This window comes from Melanostigma gelatinosum (genome assembly GCF_949748355.1).
Source record: "Melanostigma gelatinosum genome assembly, chromosome: 13".
Lineage (NCBI taxonomy): Eukaryota > Metazoa > Chordata > Actinopteri > Perciformes > Zoarcidae > Melanostigma > Melanostigma gelatinosum.
In genome coordinates, this window is record NC_136646.1 from 21137272 (window position 1) to 21161437 (window position 24166).

The 24166-nt window shown below is 40.3% G+C and overlaps 4 protein-coding genes across 8 annotated transcripts; 1 reads left to right on the plus strand and 3 right to left on the minus strand.

Moving 5' to 3' along the window:
- Positions 1-261: 261 nt before the first annotated feature.
- aanat2 (arylalkylamine N-acetyltransferase 2) lies at positions 262-1251 on the minus strand (the record flags this gene model as incomplete). The annotated part of the gene is given in 5 exon segments (XM_079282609.1): positions 262-364; positions 366-550; positions 710-784; positions 786-862; positions 1086-1251. Coding segments are annotated over 5 exon segments (606 nt in total).
- Positions 1252-5554: 4303 nt separating this feature from the next.
- mgrn1b (mahogunin, ring finger 1b) lies at positions 5555-13449 on the minus strand. 4 transcript variants are annotated; one of them, XR_013772476.1, is made up of 18 exons: positions 13139-13449; positions 11839-11957; positions 11600-11688; positions 11361-11507; positions 10708-10825; positions 10167-10233; positions 10012-10055; positions 9877-9924; positions 9586-9654; positions 9344-9503; positions 9137-9246; positions 8744-8958; positions 8345-8456; positions 8217-8262; positions 8012-8116; positions 7559-7604; positions 7435-7479; positions 5555-7291 (listed from the first exon to the last, which is right to left on the minus strand). XR_013772476.1 is itself a non-coding variant. In XM_079281007.1 (16 exons), exons 1-16 carry the CDS (start codon positions 13224-13226, stop codon positions 7179-7181), a joined length of 1650 nt encoding a protein of 549 aa, XP_079137133.1. In that variant the 5' UTR covers positions 13227-13449; the 3' UTR covers positions 5555-7178. The 4 variants fall into 4 exon arrangements, 2 of the variants coding, with proteins under 2 accessions (XP_079137133.1, XP_079137134.1); XR_013772477.1 differs by having other exon boundaries at positions 7435-7604; XM_079281007.1 differs by lacking the exons at positions 7435-7479; positions 7559-7604.
- Positions 13450-16123: 2674 nt separating this feature from the next.
- Positions 16124-20601, plus strand: cdip1 (cell death-inducing p53 target 1). 2 transcript variants are annotated; one of them, XM_079282072.1, is made up of 6 exons: positions 16124-16178; positions 16921-16967; positions 17356-17503; positions 17750-17902; positions 18182-18458; positions 18617-20601. In XM_079282072.1, the coding sequence occupies exons 3-6, from the start codon at positions 17428-17430 to the stop codon at positions 18726-18728; spliced, it is 618 nt and encodes a 205-aa protein (XP_079138198.1). In that variant the 5' UTR covers positions 16124-16178; positions 16921-16967; positions 17356-17427; the 3' UTR covers positions 18729-20601. The 2 variants fall into 2 exon arrangements, with proteins under 2 accessions (XP_079138198.1, XP_079138199.1); XM_079282073.1 differs by lacking the exon at positions 16124-16178 and adding an exon at positions 16621-16731.
- Positions 20602-22130: 1529 nt separating this feature from the next.
- On the minus strand, positions 22131-23938 carry polr3k (polymerase (RNA) III (DNA directed) polypeptide K). The gene is made up of 3 exons (XM_079282074.1): positions 23715-23938; positions 23486-23573; positions 22131-22464 (listed from the first exon to the last, which is right to left on the minus strand). The coding sequence occupies exons 1-3, from the start codon at positions 23823-23825 to the stop codon at positions 22337-22339; spliced, it is 327 nt and encodes a 108-aa protein (XP_079138200.1). The 5' UTR covers positions 23826-23938; the 3' UTR covers positions 22131-22336.
- Positions 23939-24166: the final 228 nt, after the last annotated feature.

The window sequence follows — 24166 nt, forward strand, 5'->3', positions numbered from 1 at the left end:
ATCATTTCATATCTGATAAATCAAATTAACTATAACGACACTGGTTCCTATTTTTGCATGAATCCACTCTGGTCCCCTCTGTCCTCACACAGTCTTTAGGATACTGTGAGATGCTGACATTAGGAGCTCCAGTAAGACCTTTCTGCCAACACTGAACCCAGTCCTCTGGTGCATACTGGCTCTGTGCCTCTATCTGTCCATCTGTTGGCCGTTATATTAATCGTATCTGCCCTCAGTCCATGTTAGAGGTGAGTTCGTGGACTAGCAACTGCTGTTCCGCCGTGCATACGCCTGCCCACCGAACATGTACTCTTGGAATTGCATGTGGGATACGGAGATGGCTGATGGTCCTTTCTCATTGAAGGTAGAAGGGCACCAGAAAGTCCTCGCAAATCAGCAGAGCTCGTAGGAGGCCTGGCACACAGCGCAGGTACTGCAAGTAGCGCCACAAGAGGATGGAACCCTTGCCTTGCTGGCGACAGTGACGGTGCACTGACAGCACATGTATGTGCACAGTGGGGGTGTCTGGGACATGCTGAGTCATCGCCTCCTGGAAAAAAAGAGGACATAGAGGCAATAATTAAGTCAAAGCTCCAATGAGACAAAATTCACATGCACCAGAGCAAGTTTGTCAAAGTCAGTCATTTGCATAGAAAAGCCAGGCCTGTCACATTGTATTCTTTACAAATCTTTCAAAGTGTTGTTATACCTGTGAGAGCCTCTCCTTGTCCCAGCCAGAGCAGATGATAAAAGCTACCAGCTGTCCTTCAAACCAACCCAGAGAAAAGCTCAGAGCACTGACCCAGGAAGTTAAGCACTTCATCCAGGGTAAGTGGACACTCTCCAGACACAGAGACAAATGCTGGGGGATGAATGAAATGGGTTTTCTTTTCAGTTAAAACTGGCACTAAGGTGATATTGAACACCTCAAAAAGATGATACAATTATACCTTCCCCAATGACAGAATGGAAAATACAGTATATTCCCTTTATCAAATACATACAGAAAGTCAGTCTTAGTTCTTACCGGATGATACATAGTGTTATAACAAATGAGTTATATGGTGTGCAGAAACCTGACTTACCTTCTCTCTCAATCTCAAACGCACTGATGGCGTCCTGTGGCGTGAGGTTCCTGAACTCGCTAGCGGGGAGTGTGTGTCGTCTCTGTCGCAGAGGGTTGACCACTCTGACAGGAGTCTTCAGAAAGAAGAACTTGAGGAACGGTGAGCCACTGACCTGTTGTGTCATGATGCCTCAATAATTCAAGACAGGGGGTTATTGATTATTGTTGTCTGTTTTTTTCTCTTTCAGCCTTTTGCAATATAAGTTTTATACTGATGCCATAAATGGTCTGGTCACAGTAAACAAAACCTTTCAAACAAACTGTTTGTCCTACAGCCCTGACTGTAATGTACTCACTTCAGGCAAGCTGACCTTCGTGTCTCTCCAGCTCTCTCCTCCTCCTTCTCTCTGATCTCACACTGTAAAGTGGGCTCCTCAAAGTAGGATCGATCTCTATGCACGTGGCTCTAAATCCCCTGCTTTTAAATCACAGACATTATGTTCATGGGGTATTTCTTTTGTAACTTAACCTCAGCTAAAGATGTTGACGTCAATCATTTGTCTGCTACATTTCCCACACATTAATTAAGATGTCTGTAGAATTTTCAGATATTGACTGTGTGATCAGGATCTTGTGTTACAATGACATTTTATGCCAGATTATATTGAACAGCAAAGGCAGATTAGTTATAACACTGTTATAACTGTGTGTGTTTTTCAGGGTGGGGCTGAGTGAGATGATGTGAGACTGGATGTGGTGATGGTGATACGCATGTTTTTTCAGAGATCAAGGGGCATGTGGGCTCATTTAACCATACGGAGTGAGGGTGGAGATTTGTGTGGATTTCATGCCTCAAAGAGGTTTAGCACGAGCTAATTACATGAGAGAGCGCTTGCTTTGACTGGCGAGGTAAACCTGTTTAGACAGACTTGTTTGATTGTCAGCACACGACAAGTCCTTTAAATTCAGTATAAAGTAATGGTTTTATGGAAAGACAATCCTGAAGCTCTATATCATTAAATCTCAGCTAAATATTTTATTTATTGTCTTTTATGCAAGTGTCTAATAGTTTAAAACAGCATTCTTGGTTGATTTCAATTTCAGAAAAGCTTCTCTTTCTCAAACAAATGCAAACAATGAAAGTAAACAGTTGATTGAAGTGGTCTAGAAAACAGGCTTCATGCCACAATAACCTGGTTTGAGGCTGAGCCCTAATATTGTTTAACGTAACCTTAAGAGATGAAACCAAAATAGAATTGTTTTAAGGATTATTGTTTCAACCCGCTGCTTCCTTTGGCCTTCACTACAGTGCTGAATGGGAAACCTCCCACGTCATCTGGATAGCTGCCAATCACAAATGTGAAAACATCTCTGCCCATGAGATCATCAGATGTTAGAGGCAAGCATGTACACGGTTGTCCAGAGATTAAATCACCTTTTCTAAACTGCAACTCTGTCAATCTGTGTGGCCTGTGAGGGGAGGGGCAGTCTGAACTCATTCCTCATGGCCTCTTAAAACAGCCAGTTATATCCAAGTGAATGACACGCGGTTGAGTTTTCAGAATCCCAGAAACATGTTTCAGTTTTTCAGACAAGCTAATAAATTGAAACGAGTTCAGGAAAGGAGACAGGACTTTGGCTCTCGCACTGAAAATGGTATATGTATAGAGTATAGCCTCACCCACTGCATAAAGTGTCAGATACCATAATCTCATTTACGTATACACATATTGCACACACATATTTTTCACTGTATCATGTTTTTACAAGCAAGCCTGAGGCCACAGTGTAACTTAAAACTCTTAAAATGTTTCACTGGTGTACACCTGTTGGTCCAGCTGAGCAGAGAGCAACAGTTAACCAATACTGCAGAAGAATGTTATGCTTGAAATCTGAAACACCTAGAACTCATCCTTAAAGGAACAGTCACAAAACAGCAGGTTATTGTAAGCATGCTTCAGCATTAGCTCAAAATAAACCATATGTAGTAGTTTCAAGATGAGACCTAATGCTATACAATGGGAAAGACGTTTTTTTAAATTAATAAATAGCATTGATCTATGAATAACACTATCTACAGTAATTGAGTGAAAAATAACTTAAATTGAACAATAACTTTAATTTTCTCACAATATAAAAGTGAAATGGCCTGATACGGTCCTCAGCAAAACATTGAAATGAGTAGCAGTAGCAGTAGGACATAGTATACTATGACTTTTTATGATACTTTTATGGCATACTATGTTTTTTTCATTGCATTATTTTCATTTTTTTTATGGCATACGATACTTTTGGGAAAAGTTCGATACATATTTTAGTTATTTTTCTTCAAATTTGAATCTGTTACTATATCCAAACTGCAATGCCATGGTTTTTGGTGAAATGATTTACTTTGTCCTGAGTTTGAACCCGGGGCCCTAATGTAAAGTCATAGGGTCATAGCGCACAAGATGCTCTGGGATTAATTTACTGTTATCTAAATAATATTATTCACTTTAGCCATGACCAGTCAAATGAATACTTTGTAAAACGTAATGAGGAGATGTAGTTGTAACATGAGCTAAATGTTGATAAATGTCTGTTAAATGGATGGATTTTCACAAGGTAATTTAAAAGTATTGTCAAGGAGCACACTGTACAAGGGAAGACTGGGGTATGCAAAATCCTATGTCCAAGCATGTAAGATTTTTCAACTTTCTTTTAATAAATAGCACAGACAGATTTTTGGTGAACTCAATAATCACCCTCCCTTGCATTCTGATGACGACTGCAATAGAGTCTAAAATGAATGCTGTTATTAAGTGTATATTATGTGCATGTTCAGGGAAGATATTTGTTCACACACATTAATACTACACAGATTCATCATTTTATATCTAAAACGAAATTCAAAATCAAAGCTATCCCAGCTGACCTGTGTTTTGAGCTGTGTAAGGTGGAAACCTGTCACAGATGAGTCCTCAGGATAAGCAGCGCCCTCTACTGGCAAAGCACGAAGCAAAACTGTCCTGTGGGTTCTTGTCAAACTGCAGTTGAGCAAATAACACATGGACCATGGACTGCTGTAAAAAAAAACATGACACCCGGCTCTCAATTAATCTTCCACCTGAAAAGCCTTGGACACCTGTGAGTTTCTGATGAACATGTGATTTCTGTTGGGTCTGTCAAAAAAGTGTAACAAGGACATAACATGCTGTTTGTGAAAGTATGGTTTTATTTCAATGGAACATTTAAGATGCCGTAGAAAACTGGAACTAGAAAGCTGAGGGACAAAACAGTTAAACCAGCATTGTCAAATTAATTAGAATGGACTCAAAGCCAAGTGGATGAATTCATAAGCACACACTCATTTACAATCTTTGTCTCTAAACTGGCCAAAAATCGTAATCAAAAGTCCTGTTGAATCCCAATGAAATGTAACACGTCTAGCTGTCATTAAAGTGGACGTATTATGCAAAATACATCATTTTTCACTCAAACATAAATTTGTTTCCTCGGTGTGTCTGGAGACCCCCAAAGTGTTATTTCCTGTAACCATATATATAATGTCAAAGTATAGAACGCCATAAAAAAAGACTTAAAATATGTTATATCCTATCGTGATATAGTATACTACGTCATAAAAGGTCAGAAAGAATGTCACGCTATCGTAGGCCATAAAGATCTCGAGAAAAAGTCATAATGTAGCATCTCATAAAATAGTTTGCCATTAAATTTGCCATTAACAGTCAAAGTATAGTATATCATGAAGTCACTGAATGGTATGTCGTAGAAAAGTTATGGTATAGTATGCTAAAGAGTCATTGTATTAAAATGTTATGAAAAAGTCACAGTATAGTAAGTTGTGAAAAAAGTCAAAGTAAAGTATGTCAAGAAAAAATCTGAGTATAGTTTGACATAAATAGTAATATTAATTACTATTAATTGAACTTATTGATGTGTGCCTTCGAAAAGTTGTAGTAAAGTCTGTCAAAAACAGTCAGAATAGTATGTCAAAAAAGTCATGAAAAAGTAATTCTATAGCATGTCGTAAAGATTCATAAAATGTCATAGTATATAGCATGTCAAAATAAGTCATCTTGAAGCATGTTAAAAATTTCAGAAAAAGTCATAGTATGGTATGTCAGAAAGTGATTAAAATGTCATAGCATGTCGTAAAATATCTAAGTCATAGTATAATATGTTGAAAAAAGTCATGAAAAAGTAATTTTATAGCATGTCAAAAAATGTATAAAAATACTTAGTATAGCATGTCGAAAAAAGTCATAGTATAATATGTCAAAAAGTCACAAAGCATGTCAGTATAATATTTTATATTGTGATAAGTGGTCCTCACGTACAGACAACCCAAAAACATAATGCAGCTACGGCTGTCACTTACACGGAGGCATAAAAAGAAAGCGTAAAGTAAGTCATAAAAACGTCATAAATACTGTCAGCACTAAATAAGTATTGGGATGAATCACAAAACCACTGATAATTGTGCTGAATATGTGTTCTTTATTGTCATACACATGCTGCTATACACACAAGGAAAACAGGATTGATTTTACAGAGAGCCACAAACCACCTGCTGTGGACTTATCCTGGATACCAGGTCAATAGTGGACAGAACAGGAACAGGAAGGCACAGTATCAAGTTGAAATGGCACAGAAGAGGGGGAGGGGGAGGGGGGGGGGGGGGACGACGACAAAACAACTGTGCTACTCAAAAGCAGTGAGAGGTTTAATCCACTACAAATTCACATGCAAATGTTAGCCCAATTATTAAAATGCCATGTTTGCACTTATTGCATTGGATGTGGTCCTTCCAATCAAACATCTGCTTCAATTTAAGTACTAAGATTAAATGCATAATTAATAAATGACAATAACATAGTAAATGAACAGTTCAGTTTCATGTTGCAACAACTATAACAAGATACATTTATCCAGTAGCATGAAGTTTGCGATAGAAAGAAAAGGCTTCTGTACATCAGCATCAAAATCCCGTCTACTGGATGAAAACCGTTTGATATTGTAGCATAAACACTAATGTCCAATGCAACAAGCAGGCAGCCATATCACTTCAAGGCACATAGATCTATACGCATGGCGCTACACGTAAAGGACCATGTTATGTAAATGTATGCAGCCACACAAACACCAGACCCCCTTTTTTTTTCGCAGCTACATCACATAAGCAGACACCGGCATTGCCACGAAAAGACTGTACAGAGATGTGCGACATCTACGACGAGCACGCTTACTGTGCAATAGTGAGTCAGCTTACATGTAGCTGGAGCATCGATGCTTGTTGCAGCCGTTTTCTATCTCTGAGTTCAGCTGTTAGGATGTGAATCTGTAGCTCTTATTGATTATCCAAGTCATATATAATGTGCATGTGAACTGAATCTAGTTGTTTTTAATGTAATATGCAAGAATCGAATTTTGGAGGCGCCTACACAGGATTCTAGTACAGTTATGATACATAGATATCACATCATTGAAAGAATAAACATGACATGTAGATGTTTAAGACGGTAGACAACGTAAACTCATCGTGAACTCTTGTTGTAAGGAATGGATTATAAACGACTTTGTCGGAGTGCAAAATCACTTCACATGAACACACGGATACACACAAAATATGTTTTCAAATTTCTGCTCATAACCCAAATCAGCCTTACTGTAAAAATAAGTTCTCAAGTCATTAATGTATTTCACTGATGAATACAATATCTAGACACAAACTGTATTTATAAACTCTTCTGAATTTAGAGTCAAGGAATCAATACAGTTAATTTAAAGTAAGTGTGCTTAAAACCACGACAGGTAGTGAAATATCTCTGGAATCCACACAAGACCACAACTCTGGTCAAGACACACAACTGAACACCATCTGACAGTTAATGAAAGGGTTTTTTTAACATCAGTCATAGAGTAAGGTATCAAGAACATCTTCGCAGGTCAGAGACATTTCGTCCTGGTGGACTTCCTTTCGGGGCTGTCGTTGGCTCTGATCGGTGAAGCAGAAGACTGGGTCGTGGGTCATAAGGAATAGAGGAACTGGATGATCTTTGCAACGCATACATCTGTTCTGATGGATGCGAGGGAAGAGGATAGATCAGAGTCAGGGGTCGAGGTGCTCATCTTCCATATGAAGGCTGCTTGTGGGACACAGAAGAGGCTGGCTGGAGCAGTTTGTGCTCCGACTTTTCAGGCTCTCTGTTGACTCTGATGATCCTGAAGAGGGAGAAGCAATGAATAAGCAATATGGCTCAGAGTGAACTTTCCAGTCAGACTTCACATCAATAGAGACGCAAATATAGAAAGAGTGCTCATTCTTGATAAGACGGGCCTCTCGCAAGATTTCCATATGATAATACCTGCTGGATCTTCAGTGTTTCTAGCTGGGATAGAGGTCAATAGATCTATTTATGGGGAAAAGGGATTCAGTGAGAGCAGTAGAGCTCATACAGAGAAGCAGAGCAGACAGGAAAGCCTACATACCACAGTTACTCCTCCATACCAATAGAGCAGGAATCAGGACCTAGAGCTGCCCAAAGTGAGGCGGTACGAAGGGACAAGACGGCAGGAAACAGATGAGGAGTGTTAGGAAACAGAGAGGCACAATAGCACACAGGTTAGATGCAAAGCACAGAGAATCACAGCCTAGAGTCTTGGCTTTAGGAAAAGAAACGTTAAGAGAACTAGAAAGTTGTCAAAAATAAGCAAGAACCGGGTGATTTGTAGTTGATAATGCGATCAATCTTAGGAACTGCAGTCAATGCTTGATCCATTTTGCTCTAAGCTGTCTGGAAGTACAGGTCTATACTGTAAATGGCTTGATAGATACCGTACATAGATGACATACTCGGTGCATATTGCGCTGTTTTCAGGGGCGTAAAGATTATTCTTGACTGTCGTATATTTCTTCTCTTTTCCTGGCAGAGAATTTCTCACCTGGCAGAGACAAGTCGCCCGCTGGGTCGCTCTCTGTTTTGGTCAAGCTGCTGTGTTCACTGCTGCAGTCCTGTAGGACGTCTCCTCCAGAATGCATCCTGTCCTCTGGATCACCCAAGAGAGGATACATGACTAACCCTCAAAGCCAACAAATCATTCCCAGTGCCACATAAAATCACTGTTCACTGACTGTTCACAAACTCACCATCATCTGGAGACAGAGATTCTGCCACATCCTCTGTGGCTGTGGCCTAAAAGAAGAAGGGAACATGACTGGTTAAAGCTTTTGTTCGTAGCAGAGTTTAAATGTCAGTTGAGGCAGTGGCGGCTTACGTCAGTGGGGGCGGGGCTGCTGGACAGCAGCGTGTGTGGCTGAGCATCAGACACCTCAGACAGCTTCTCTTCATCTTCCTCCTGGATGGGCGAGGACGGAGATCTGAGGGTGCTGGAGAGGAGGACAAGACAAACAAATAATGAATACATACAAATATACGTACGTAGAACAGGTAATTTAATCAAATGGACAGATTTCACTCTATTTACACCTTAAACTAAAGATAATGTCCTCGAGATGTGGTAGTATTTAGATATACTTGTATTGCTGTATTAAAGGGTCACTGTGTAAATGGGAGTCTAATGTAAAGTGATGTTTGCTATTAATGTTACAGATAAACATATTCATAGCATGTCATTTCCTGTCCAAACCAGATTTCTTGTACGGGTAAACTATACCTGTCAGGTGACTTGCTGACTTTGCCTTTCTGCAGACTTCCATCACTCAAATGTTCCGGGGAGCTCAGCTGCCTGCTTTCGCCGCCCGGACCCCCTGAGAAGTTAATGTCATCATAGAGAGGGGCAGACGGGATGGCAGGAGACACTGACTGCTGACCATTCAGAGCCTCCAACAGGGAGATCGGTTCAAAGCCGGGAGGAACAGAGTCTGTGCCCTGCAGAGGGACATAGACGAGGATCAGACGGCAGTCTGTGGTTAGTAGTTCCTGAAATAGTTGCTGGATGAGATCATTTACAAAGTTGCAGAGGCAAAATGACAAACAATAAAGATCTAGATTTTGTATCGTCTCAGCCAATGTTATCCGATTATACACAAATGTACACGAGACTTACCGAGTGCTCGTCATGGTCCATAGTCTGAGCCAGAACGGGGCTGAAGGACACCGGGGAAAGAGCACCAGGCTTCTTCCTCACAGCTCTGATCTGCAGCAAGGCTCTGAAGGCTGGTAAGACAAGTCAAACACAATAATCATGGAAATGCTCTCGTGACTACTCCTAAAATAGCATCAATTGAGCACCTTAAAGAGCAGAACTTCTTACGCAGCCTGCAGATGGGACAGTTGTTGGCCTGGTAACGCAGAGTGTCTGCGCAGGAGTTGCAGAGACACAGATGTCTGCAGGGCAGGATGAGTGTATCTCGCAGGTCAGACAGACAGACAACACACTCATTGCTGTTGTCACTGTTTTCGTCATCGGAGGGCTGGAAAAAGACAACAAAATGAATTAAAAAGCAACACAAATAAAACATGGCATAACTTTCACAGCCTTGTGATTCATGAAACCTTGGTTTCTTGGTTGTTTTTGTTCTCAATCCCATAGATCTCCTGTAAGAGGTAGCTCACACGGTCCACCTGAGAAGAGACACAAAGACATGTATGGTGAAAAAAGAGAGACACACCCAAAGTGGAAAACGATGTAATATTGTATAACTGTGTTATAAAGGCCTTAAGGTGCTTATTGGTTTAATACATTGTAAACTCCACAAGGATGTGTCGTAGCCAGCCAGTGGGCAAAAGGACTGAGCTACGGGGTCCACTCTGTAATCACTCAAATAAGGACCTTCATAAACCTACAATCTGCTTCTGCTTCAGAGGCTTGACGGAGAAACTGCCATCAACGTGCTGGAGATGAAAAAACAAACATGTTTCAGCTAAAAACTTGTTTCATTCAAATTGAAAAGGATTCATTTGAATTAGATGTCAACGTACTCTTTCAAAGGCTGCCAGAAGCACGTGAGCATGTCCGAGGCAATCTTTAAAAGAACACAGTATGTTGGTTAATACGAATGTTTATGTCCGATGTATTCAAGAAGCATCGTCGGAGTGATCTCCTCCCTGACTGTCATGCAGCTCTCGTGACCCACCGTCCCCTTCATCCACCACAGCTTGGATTACCAAAGGAAACACGCCGCGGTCGAGGTCAAAGTTCAGCTTTAACAGAGAAGAGACAGATTGAATTATTCAGTGAGGCACGGGGACATAAAGCGACACACGTGGAGGCAAATCGATTTTGTGATGCGTGATCTGGTAACAAACTGCTGCAGATTCTTCTCGTCACTGAATGTTTAAGTATTAAAATATAAATTGGCAGACGGAGCTCTTGGTGCTAGAACGTGGAGAACTGCAGTAACTCTCCTCTACAAACGTGTTGAGTAACAAAGACCTGTTATTTAAACTCATTCACAGATATTACCCGATATATTATTTATCTTTAAATGTCTGATTAATAGTTAAGACAAATGCTCTTTCTGTAATTATATTTCGGTCATGAAACTAAATTTGTTTGTAAAAATGTAATTGTAAATGTTTTTCCTTGAAGACTTATAATTACAAACTTTATTGTTCATAAAACAGTGTAAAAAGTTATTAAAGACATATATACCGTATATATATATACATACTTACATCTTCCTCTTTCCACTCGGTGAAATCTATTTTGAACGACGCCATGGAGAACTGTTGGCTCACCCCTCGCTTGTAGTGCACAGTTTCAGAGACCAGCGACGGACTCTTTGGGCTGTATCTGCACACAGTACGTTTCAGAGAGAGGTCGTCAACGTGCAGCAGGACGAAGACATCCTGGACTCTGTTTTTCTAACTGGGCAGTTTCATTCAGACAATCGTCTTTCAGTACTCGGTACATTCGTGTCCCGACAAGATGAAAATAAAGAACACTGAAGAGCACAGCACGACAGTAACGATATCTGATGCAGTCCCGTAAGAAAGGCCTCATCTTTCTGTCTCCTCTCATCGCAACGATAACTTCAGAGCAAAACGTTACTCTCATCTTCTTCTAAGTCTCCTTAGCAGTATCCATGGTGACTGGAGGTTGCTAATAACTGTATCTATTCTAGTCTGTGTGTTCTCAGGCTTGAGTCTCACTATCCATAAAACAGAGTTTAAAAGTCTCTGGCACAAGGTTTTCCACTAGTACAATGCTGCTTTGTTCCAGTCTGAACAATGGATCCTCTCAAAGGCCGAGAGATGTGGCCCATGTTTGTACTCCCAATAGTGAAAGCTTCATCTGACTCTGTCCCATGAAAAGATGAAGGTCTTACACTGCCATCCCGTTGGAGAACTCCTCGAATGCTTGGCAGTAGAGGGTGATGGCCACCCGAGCATCGGCATCGAAGGTGAACTCCACACCGTACCGAACCTTTGGTTTGGCACCTTCCTCCACCGGGGTGTCGGAGTCATCTTTATACCTAGAATCACACAGTTTCACACTTTCGGTAACAATGGAAGTTCTTTTCCTTTAAACTGTTGTTTACCTCTACACTGCGTCTGTTATCTTTACCTGATCAAACGCAGAGAGTCCTTTCTAATGTTGACCAGACTCCTCAGGGTTTTCACGGGCTCATGGGGTGCAGGCGTCACATATGGAAACTATCGACATAATACGAGCAACATGGATGATGATATTTGATTTGTAATCATCAACATGGTCTGACATAAAATGTAGAACTACATCATAGTAGTTTTAAAGCTGTTCTCAGATGACTAACACAACTGGATTGAAGAAACATCTGTTTTTACCTGCACTGGCCTATTTCCAAGAAAATTCAGGTCCATGTTTTCTCCAAAGAGGTATCCCTCTGGATGCGGCGTGTCAAACTTCTCTCCTCCCATAAAGAAGTGGCTCGCAAAATAATTCCCTGAAGACAAGAGGAAACTAACATGAATAATAAAGATGCTGCAAGCAACATCATATAGTGACACTGATCATGTTCTGACATTTATTTGTAAAAAGGGACCTCTCTGTCTGTGTCAGTGTAATCAACATCTCAATGAACATACAGTTACTTCAAATGATCTGCCTGTAAAAAGCAAAACGGTTTAGCTGTACGGATTGTTGGCTGGAGTGTAATATGACTCTTTGGAGCAACACGTTGGCGCTCATGGTTAATAATGCATTTCAGAGGCACGAGGACAGTAGACGTGAACGCCCAAACAATGTCAGACTGGTAATGATAACTTGTGTTTTCAGGTTCTCTTCTTTGCTATGTTTTTGTGTCTAACGTAGGCATATAACTCATATGAGAAAAACTAATATAAAGTCACACAACACCATGCCATAAATTATCTCTACCTATTGTAGCATGAATGTGATCATTCATAATTCTATATCTCAACAATATTTGTTTGAGGTGTAATCCTTCTAACCATCCATAAATAAAATAAGAAGATTAAAAAATAATGTGTGTGTACTGAGATGCAGTACAATGTGTGGTATTTTTATGGGTTTAAACAAAGTAGAATCTCTTCTGTGTTTTTACTGTTTGACAATATCTTAAGTACATTGTAATAAACACGTGAGACTAAGACATACATATCTTAGACACCTTCGAAATAGCACACTAACAAGAGACAGAGCCTAAAGGTCGGGAAGCTGAACATCATTTGTTGACAGATGGGTGTCATGTGTCTGGCTGTCAGCGTCACTTGTTCCTCAGCGCTTGTAGCGTCAATTCAGTGTGGATGAAACACTTTGACGAAGTCTGTACATTAAGTTTGGGTGTGAGGGATAGAAAAGCTTCGTGTGTTATTATCACGATGTCGTAATAACAATAAACCAACTTGCAATACTCTGACAGTCCAGTAGCACGACCCTGGAGACAACAGAAGATGAATAACGCGTGATCCAGACAGTCACCTTTCTACACGCTCACGATCTAACTGTGAATACTAGCGGATGACAATCAACAGACAATACTCAATCATTAACGTTAGAGCCTAGCTAGCTAACGTTAGTGTGCTCAGTGCCTCCGTGTTTATTTTCGCTTCAGAAGATACGTGATAGTGGGAATAATCTGGATTCAACCAAATGACTACTTACCCGATTTCGGAGGAAATCGATAGGCCGAGTTTGCCTGGATATCGATATCCTCAACACCAGCGATTCTGCGACTCAGGATGGACCCCATCGTTCTGTGTTGATGTTAGCTAGCTAGCAGCTCGGCAACGAACAGCGCGTGACTGCTCCGATTACCTCTTTCTTTAAACGGACACTACGGTAAACAAAAACATATATATATATAATCGACAATATGTAAACGCTTTCGTCTACATGTTACACGTTCAGTGTGATCAGTGGCTATGCTGCGGATGCTAATGCTAACAGGAAACAAAATGAGACGATTGAGACGTTCTGTTGTTTATCCAGAGCTGAGCGACTGGTACAACGAGCGAATCTGATTGGCTGTCTCCGAGCGGTCCAGAAACGTAGGGCGTTCGCTTTTAGTATTGGGACCGCCCGGCGGGGAGGAGGGGAAGGGGTCAGGGCAAGTGCGTCGATCGTTTGTTATAAACCTATAGGGACAAAGTAGATGCAATAAAAATAATAGTAGAGCAAAATCAAAACAACAAATCAGCCTTTTCAATTTTTTTTATTTTTATACAAAGCCCAAAATGTCGGTACATAACATGAAATAAAAAAATAATGTGCACAATAGATTGAAAATTAGTAAATAAATGTGTATGGTGCTCCAAAAATAGATACATAAATTTATTGACACAGCTATTATTACAGCATATCGTCATTTTAGTAGCACTATCAGTATCTGACATATATGGTGTTTATCAATATGTAGTGTAGTGCAGTTCCTCAATGTGATTCTTGGAGTGCAGTGTATTCTCGTATTGAGCTGGACTGTACTGAGGTGCTGGAGAACTATCCTCAGTATCAAGTGGGTACAGGTCAGTCTTTACTGTCCTGGAGATGTCCCGTCAGCCGTACAGTTTTTCATGTTGACTCCCCAGCTAACATTTTCGGAGACATCAATGCCTGACTGTTCCATTGTTTTGACAACACCATGTGGCCTACAGACATGGACTAACTGTGAGTGACTGATACAAAAATAAAAAATGTCACCATAAATATCTATGCCATTTCCACTAAAGGGTGGCAATGTTGTTACTACTAGCTAGAGAACGATGAAAATGATAATTTCGTGATATTGTTTTATTTCTTCGTTTTATCTTGGTCACATTCTTTGAAAGTATAGACCGGAAGTATTCACCTTGTTTTATAGCTGCATCGACGCTAACTTTATTAATTTAGTATTGTACTTACCCACTGTGTCCACTAGAGGGCATATAACCCTATAATTCTAAAGAAACTTTGGCCAAACTATCGTTATTAATATATACTGCCCTCTAGTGGCCACAATGAGGAACTTCGTTACACTAAATTAATCAAGACAGCATCAAAGCAGACGTTGTAGACTTCCGGTAAGAACTTTGAAAATAAAGTAACCAAACTAAAACAAAAATTAATAATAATACAATTAATAAGAATCATATAAATAGTATAATGTATAATATATGTTGCATATCAATACATAAAAACAATAATTGTTTTTCGAGATTGATGTTACTGTAAAATAATATGGTTTGGAAATCCCCAGTCCTTCATGTCGGCTCCCTCATTCCGGGGCACTACACGAGCCTACCGACGCTCATGCTGCATCACTTCACCAGACTCGAGACACAACATCTTAACATCAGTGTTTACATCTGCCATTATTTGGAAAACACCGTGTGGCCCGTGTTGTTACAGACGTGGAATGCTAACTGTGAGAGACACGCACAAAATTATGAACATCAGCATAAATATCTGTGGCATTTCCACTGACGGATGTGAAGATGTAGTTGCTACTCGCTGTGATCACTGGATAAAAACGAAATCGATCATTTCATATCTTTTGTTTGTTTTCGTTTTATTTCGGTCACATTCACATGAAAGTATATACCGGAAGTATTTTCATTGTTTTGTCTGTATTGACACTAGCTTGATTATGTTTGTTAATATTGTAGTTACCTTATGTGTCCACTAGAGGGCAGATAACCCTGTGATTTTAAAGAGACTTTGGCCAACTGTTTTCTCCATTAGACTCCACATGAGAAAACTGTTATTAAACAGTTTTATTAATACATCAATATTAATTAACATGCTAATGTTGTTATTTAGAATAATTACATTAATCATTTGTCTTACAGCTTGATTTAATGCTTACACCGACTTAGTTATTGAATATAGTGCTGCAGTTTCCTCACAGCAAATTATTATCGAGACAAATCTATGAATACAAACAACTGTTACTATTTATTATAGCACACGAATAATGAGTTTTACGTATTGATATTAATAACAATTTAACTTGTATTAACACTATACAGTCTATAGTTAAAATGGAATGTAATGCAAATGTAATGTAAACCACCTGGAAACTGAATTGTTAGCTATTATTAATTATTATTATTAAACAGTAATATTGCAATTATCTTTTGTATCAATACGTAGAATACATTATTACTATTGATATATATTTGTACAACTCATTATTTGTTGATTATTACCGGATTAAGCAGATCAAATACCTAGATGAACTCATTTTAACCAGTCTGCCTGCTACAGACGTTGAGCTAGCGTCAATTCAGACACGATATGATACTATAATTTCCGGTGAGCCCTTTCAGAATAAATAGGATTATGTTTCTGTATTTTTGTTGTTTTTGTGTATCGCACATGATTACTTGATACGGTAATATGTATGCAAACGGTAGGTAATGTTTCAACAGATCAATTTATCAAAAGCACTTCCTCTTGCCCTAGCTTTTTACTGTTTGTAACTTACAATCGTAGTCTTTCTTATTGGAGTATACATACTTATACTACGCATTTCTCACTTGTCATCTTGTGTTTTGTGTGTTGTTTTTGTTTTAAATACCCTGCCTGTGTGAACCATAATCAATAATGACGCGGGGTGTAAATCCGCGTGAACGGATGTTGACTCTCACCAGGAGACGAGCTGCTAACGTCAAAGTACTTCAGTTAACGTGACACCGCCGTCGGGAAGCATCTCTCTCACAACCAGGTAATGTGTCTTTCAGCTGCAGCATCACAGACTCGGTGTTTTGCGACACTAAAGACGGGTTAGAGACGTTTCCGCGACGTGTTTCAGGCTTTATATCTTCAGTCTGTTGTTCCTCGAATGGCGACGCTAGCTAGCGTAACGACAGCTAGCAAAATGCTTTGATATTGATTTGAAAAAACAACATTTTCTTCCAGGTTAGATTAACGTTAACCATCGGAAAACACACACACACTCGCTGTCAGTCGTTTCTCAACACATTCATCTTCACGTTATTATCAGCCAGGTGAGATAAATACCCTGCGACCTGGCAATTAGCCAACACTTAACACCGCCATTATTTAACGTAACGGTACTCTAGATGCGCTCCTCGATCCACATTAACACCAGTGCTGGTTAGTGCTGGCCGCCATTACGTAACTCAGTTATTCATGGGTAGTTGTGCAAGTAGCGTTGAGCTGGATTATCTGGTGGAAGGATTACACGAAACACCAGCTAGCTAGTTTCGCTGAGAAGCGTTAGCATCAATGCAGGAGAAATGCCTCCAAATAACAAGGTTGATTGTTGTTGTTGTTGTACATAAAGTCATTGCGACGGTGTTTCTCTTTGGTTTTTAAGTCTCTGTTTGGTGTCACTCAGCTGGTTTTATTTGCATGAGTTCAGTGGTTCTGTAGCCTGAAGTGACATCAATATTATTGTAATTTACCTTATTAGAGTAAATTTAACATGTTTCATCATATTACAGGTAGTGGCCAGATTCTTCAGGCAGAGTCCCTCTTTTCCCAGTTGCAGGTAAATATTTTTCCCCCTTAAAGACATTTATTAGTGAATATGTTGACAGAGCCTCAATAAGTTTACTTTGAAACAGACATTTTCTTTCACAAACGTTTTTTAAGCCACAGGACTCAGTTAGTCTCTAGTTCGCTGAGTTCAAACTTCCCCACAGCGGTGGGGAAGTTTCCACACTACAGTCATGTCGTCATAGTCAAATGATTTGATTACTCAATGATATCACGTGGTCAGGAAACAAAGTTTCTTAAGACCTACGCTGTTGCTCTCAAACCTACGTCTCGTGTGCAGAACTACTTCCTCTGACTGTTGCTGGAATATATTTTATGACTTGAGAGAAGTCCGAGCCGCGGGACTCAACCTGCAAATGTGTGTTTGTTTTTCCTCACAGGATAAAAGTCCAGAGGAGTTCTGCTGGTAGCTCCGCGTCCGACCCCTTCCCCTTTACAGACATCCGGCCAGTATGTCCAGTGATCCTCCTCCTCCGTACCCTGGAGGTCCCAGTGCCCCGCTCATCGAGGAGAAGAATGGACAACCTGGTAATGCAACTAAACATGCAGGATTTTGGACACTGACCGTTACATTTTTTGACGATATTTTAATCATTGTGTTTGAGAAATAGACCCTGTGTTTGTTGAGAAGTGCACCTCTGATTCACCAACCTAGAAAACTCTCACGAAGAGGAAACTGTTTTGAGCAAACTGATAATCAAGCAGGGCCAGCTGTGAGGTGGTTGGAGTATGATTTCTGTTTGCATGACTCAAACCTGTGTTTTCTTCCTTCAGTAACAGGTCCTGTAAGAAGTGGTCCTGTAGAGGGACAGCCGTTGCCTCCAGACTACGGCCCTCCACCCTATGAGGCCACACACCCAGGCTTCCTCCCCCCACATGTCCCTGGAGAGGGGCCCATGCCCATGCCAATGCCTCCACTACAACCAGGTGCTACAGACAGTCTGCAAATATAATAACATATAAAGTCTAAAACTAACCGAACAAACACACTGTCACAACATATGACTCCTATTTTCAGAAACTACTACTGTTGGATGTTAATTCTCAGTGGGTTTGACAGTATTGGCGATGCTTGAACATCTTTCATTGAATTCCTTGTTAATAACTCTTATCCTGCTGGTACAGCCCCATCACCCCATCATTATACGTGACGAGTTGATCCGTGTCTCACATAGATTATATTAAGTGTTATTTACCTCTGTGCAGGTGGCCCCTACCCACATCCGCCCGGTCACTTTCCTCACCCGATGCCGGGACAGATGGGCCCTGGTCCCAGTCAGTTTGTCCACATGGGGGGTCACACAGCGACCGTCCTGTCTCCTCCAGGAGCCGCCACCACTGTGACCGTACTGCAGGGGGAGATGTTCCAGACCTCACCGGTGCAGACTGTGTGTCCGCACTGTCAGCAGGCAATCGTCACCCGCATCTCCTACGATATTGGCCTCATGAACTCACTCTTCTGCCTCTTCTGCTTCTTCGTCGGGTAAGTGGCACACTGATGAAGGTGACCCAACAGGGGTTGGTGACGGGCTTTGTTGGCCCTGCACCAGCTACATAAAGAAAACCCGGAGACAGCAGAGATAACGTGGCTTCTCTCTGCTCCATCACGGCGTCACATGATGTTGTGTTCCTCACTTTCAGGTGTGATCTTGGCTGCTGCTTGATTCCCTGTCTGATTGATGACCTCAAGGATGTGACGCACTCCTGCCCGTACTGTAAGGGCTACATTTACACATACAAGCGTATATGCTAACCACCGACGGCTGTATGCTAGAGACATGTACATGCACACACGTAAACTCACAGCTCCTGCTGCTGGTAGTGACACCCCCCCCCCCCCCCCCCATTTTGCAAAGTGTTGTGTAGCCTTCTTAAATCGTGCAGTTTTTCTCATTTGTTCACATAATATTTACTGTATATATTTCAGCATAATTCTTTCATGTATAAACATTAATTTGAAGTGTACAGAAGATGTAGGACACACACACACACACACACACACACACACACACACACACACACACACACACACACAGGGACGGATAGGCAGCAGGTCCGTGGTGCATCTCATCCTGTAAGGAATCCTGGAGAAAAGGCACGTGGAGGTACGCATGTTAGTGGCGTAAAAACATCCGGATGGACAGGAAGGAAACGAAAGCTGTGAAAATAGTCACGTTTTATTTCAATTCATCTGTGAATCTCGCTGGAAAGCGTAATGAGGTCGAACATGCTGCGGTGGCCTCATCGGTTTTTCTTCTTATTTATTTCAAATATTTTATCTATTTTAACAAGTTTATATTGAGAACTGTGAACATTTCTGTCCATGTCTGATCAGTTTGTTCTAACAGACCTAGTTTTCCTTTCATCATTATTATTATTGTTATTATTATCCCTTTTTGAATGTGAGCAAACTAACGAACCATTTCAGCTTTATTCAACTGATGTATTTGCTTGTTTGGGAATGACCAAGATTGATGTTTCTTGCTGTATTTATTAATCTTCTGGGCTTCAATCACAAAATGTTCAGTGATTTACGGTTACGTCCCTCTGTCCATGATGTACTTCATTTTGATAATAAAGCCAAGATTTGCACTGTAAGTTGGAATTTAATTTCCCCCGCTGATACGTTCATATTACCCATCAACCCCAGCTGTCATTAGTCTTTGAGGACTTGCCTCGTCGTCTCATGAGTAAAAGCAGTGCATCACAGTAGACTTAAAGTAGAGCCCACAGAGTTTCACTGATAGAGACGCACCGACAATTTAGCAATCACATGTCCTCTCTATGAAAAAAAAGTGCCAGCAAACACGTTACAGTGGCGGCGCCATCATTCTCACAGAGCATTGTTCAGCCTGTAACCCTCCTAATGTGGCAGAAGCCCTTTAAGATTACCCGCATTGCTAAGATGCATGTTAGAGAATACCGATGTCTTTTGACCAATACTAAATAGAGACCTCCGCTAGGAGTCAGCTTCACAATACATGATTGTATCCGACATTGTGATTCCATTGAGATTACTACTAACAATGAGACAACCATTGTATGCCCACCACAGCATGCCCAATCTGCGATTCACAAAGTGCAGTTTGTCTGCATGAGCCACACATCGAAACAAATGATTCTCACCGGCTAGTTTCTTGACTCTATGCATTTGAGTTATTTTCTTCTTCAGGATGGATAAACTGTGGAAGGATGTTTTGAGTTGAAGGATTGCATCAAACTTTTAATACAAAGTACTGTATGCCATTGTTGTGGGTCTGTGCAAGAAGTGTAATTAATTTGCCGTTGTTCACGTTGAGCAATGTCCGTTTCGGGGTATTTCATCATCTCACTGGTCTACTTGTGCTGCTGTGTTGTGCTCCGTGTTTGTTGTTTGATAGCCGATGCTGCCTCAGCGTGGTTCATGCTCGGCCTGTGTTACTGTCGCATTGAAAGAACGCGTGCAATGCAATTCAGCACCAAAACTTCAGCTTGTTCCATTTTACAACTTTAATGATGAAAATTGAGTAAAGGAAGTCGAGAGTCAGAAACAAACACGACTCGCCTTCAAAAAAAAAGTATATATGAAGTCATATTTCTGCCTCTTTCCCACAGATTGTGAATAAATTGCCAATTGGCGCAACTACTGGAATTGTCTGTATGGAAATATCTTATTTATTTATTTAATTAAGGGTCCTGAAGCTATGTGGGTGAATGTTACAGGCGATAGTGCTGAGACGTGAATATGTTCCCTGATGTCATCACGCCACTAAGCTGTCCAATGTGAAGTCATTCATTCATTTACTGTTGCACTTTTACCTTTTCTACATGAAAATAAATTGACGAATACAAATTGTTTTGCTGGATTATCCTCCATGGCGTAATAAGTGGATTTGTGTAGTCAACGCAACATCTTTAATAGCATTTCCATACAGCAGTCTCCAACAGGGTGCACATGTTTCTGCTCACAACACTGGCCTGTATGACAATGCTTATTAACAATAATAAAACACTTTCACTTCTCACATTGCTTTACTATGTCAGACTGATTTGTCATCTAGGAGCTGATTGGCTGGCCTGACATCTGTTACCATGACGCCAACGTGCAGCAGACACGGGCAGAAAAACTCGAATCTCTTAAAAGTAAAGCAACTTGAAGAGTGACTATGTTTTATGTTATTACTATTAATAAGTATTGTAATACAGGCCCGTGTTGTGAGCAGATGCACGTGCACCCTGTTAGACGGTCACAGTGAACACGTGCGGGATGGCAGTGCTGAGTGAGCTGTTTGAGTCTTATGTGGTGGAATATGTTGAAGCACTTTATACACAGCCCAGAGGATAATCCTGCAGGATTTTTATTTATTCATTTATTTTATGTAGAATAGTTAAAAGTGCAAACAGTAAATAAACGTGAAGGATTTTACATTGGCTAGCTTAGTGGTGTTACTGTCATAGAGCATTAAACTCTTTTTAGAGTCGGACTCATGAAGTCTCAACACTACAGCCTGAAACATTCATTAAGATTAATGACATAACGAATCATTACAATCAAATCATTCAGTGTTTGCGACCATTGGCAGTTTATTCACATTCAATTGTGGGAAAGTGTCAGAAATATGACTAATCGTTATATGTTGTGTAGAATATTTTATTTTTTTGGTTTCTTTAATTTTGCTTTCCATGAATTGATCGCTGGAGCAAGTTTGAAAACTCACAACCTTTACTTTGAAGGTGATACGCCTGTTTGACTCTCGACTTCCTTGACTCAATTTTCATTATTAAAGTTGAAACAAGCTGAAGTTTTGGTGCTGAATTGCATTGCACGCGTTCTTTCAATGCGACAGCAACACAGGCCGAGCATGAACCGCGTTGAGGCAGCATCGGCTATCGGCTATCAAACACGTAGCAGAACACATTTGCATAAGTAGACCAGTGAGATTATGAATTACCCCGAAACTGACATTGTTCATTATACGACAACAATGAACAATGGAAAATGGATTGTACTTCGTGCACGGACCGTTGTGGATAATGCTGGTCTGCATTGTTCTCTAAATGTCTGATATGTATAACTATGCGAGTCAACATTTGTTTGACCGTTGTACACAGGTATTATTTTATCAATAAAAATCAGAACATGACTTTTCCTTGAAACTCAATTTAATATTTTTTTGTGAAAATGAACTGTGCAAGTATGATCTGAAAACACAAAAAGAAAAAGTTTCTTCAGCTGGGCCTGTGCACAGAAACTGCACATCATCAGAAGAAGAGTTTCCATGAAGCCTGTTGGCATTAGGCTCAAAAAAGGGACAAGGTATACGAAAAGTATCTTTGCCACTTAAGCATTAAATACATTAAGATATTCAAAGTGCAACAATTTCAGTCTCTCCATCTGTGTCCACACTGGGCTTTGCAACATTTGTAGAAAGTGGTCATTGGTTCATCAGCTGATCGGGTCTGAATCTGCATGAAATACGCCCGGAGATGTCCACACTTTGGACAGGTTTCTGCAAACAGATACAAGTAGTAAGTGTCAGCTTGCACGCACAAGACATTGTGGAGTTTGCCATATTTGGTTTACACCGTGCAAAAGAGAAGACATCACGTGTAAGACGATACAGCTGTAAAAGCTTGTCCGATTCATATTTAAATTAATACAAGAATCATCTCCAGGAAAAACAAATGTGCGTGCAGCTCTTATTCTAGGAACTATTTCATAAATCAGAACAGCTTTGCAAAGTACAACACACACGTGATGAATCCAATGAGATTAATACAAGTCTTACTAGAAAGTTAAACCGTCTACCATTGTACATTATTGTACATTGTACAATAATTAATACAACTACTAGTTAATTTCAAACATGATAATGGAATACCAGATTTTAAGGTGTAGGATAGTTTAAATTCAGAAAACATGAGATTAGCGTTGAATGAGAGTTTTGTCGATGGCTTAAAATAAAAAGCTGAATTTAAAAATAGCCGTGAAACAAATATTATTGAGATCACAACAGTTTAGGAATCATGTAACTTTGACAGAATTTTAAAACGCAGCTGATAGTAAACCATCGTAAACAGAGACATTAACTTATGAGATTTATAATTCAAATATCAAACATCCATCAAATAACAAAATCAGGCTTCACACACAACGTGACCATACTTCTGCATGTCCTATTTTTCATTGTTTAAAAACTGTGGAGATCTGAGATAATTAAACAAACGTTTCTATGTTAAAACAGTTTTGTGAAACAAATTATGCAAATCATCGAGGTGGGTTTATTATTTTGCATAGCACGAATGTCATGTGTCGCATTGTAAACATGCATTAGAATAAAGAGTTAACGGTGTGTGAACGGGCATGTTGGGCCACAGGGCTGAAGAATAATATAAAGCATTATATAACCAATACGATGCTTTCTTTAGAATGACGAGACAACACTTGCTGTAACTGTATCAAGGCGAGAGACTCGGGATTACTGGCCTCTGATACAGCGATACACCATGCATTCATGTAATGTCACTTACCGGGAGTAGAGTCCACGTTTTCCCAAGCTGCAGCTCCACCAAGAACATCATCCACCTCCTTCAGTTTGGGATACTTTCTGTAATGAACCTGCAGAAAACAAAAGCATGTCAAACACAGAGTCAGAGTCAGCCAAGCAGCAACACCTTCTTTGTCTAAACGTAGACATTAAACATCACACACTGAAGTTACGTGATTTGTGCCGTTATATTTCATGTCAACATAACTCACCTTTCTCGTGATGTTGTGTACATACGGACAGGTATTGCAGGCGAATCTCATGCACTTCTGTCCTTCCTCGACAATTAAAACGTTTCCGCAGGTTGGACAAAACAGAAGCATGTTACCCGGGAATATATGTGTAGCAAGACGCTACAAACCAAAGCAATCTCAAACTCAATGCGAGGACTAGTTTCACACAGCTGGCAAACTGTTAAGTTCTCCCTACTGTTGGTGCGTGTGGAGAAGCGGAAGTGGCTGATGAAAGCAGGTGCTACTCTTTTTTATCGCTCGGTGGGAAACGACATATTAAACGACAAGGACGCGTTTATATTGATTTAAAACCACGTTCAAAAATGAAATCCCCACTAAATAATATTAAATAACCTAAATCAGTTTCTTCTAAATAAAATACTGAAGTATAGTGTGAATTTGCGTCCACAAAGGGGAACTAATTGTACTGA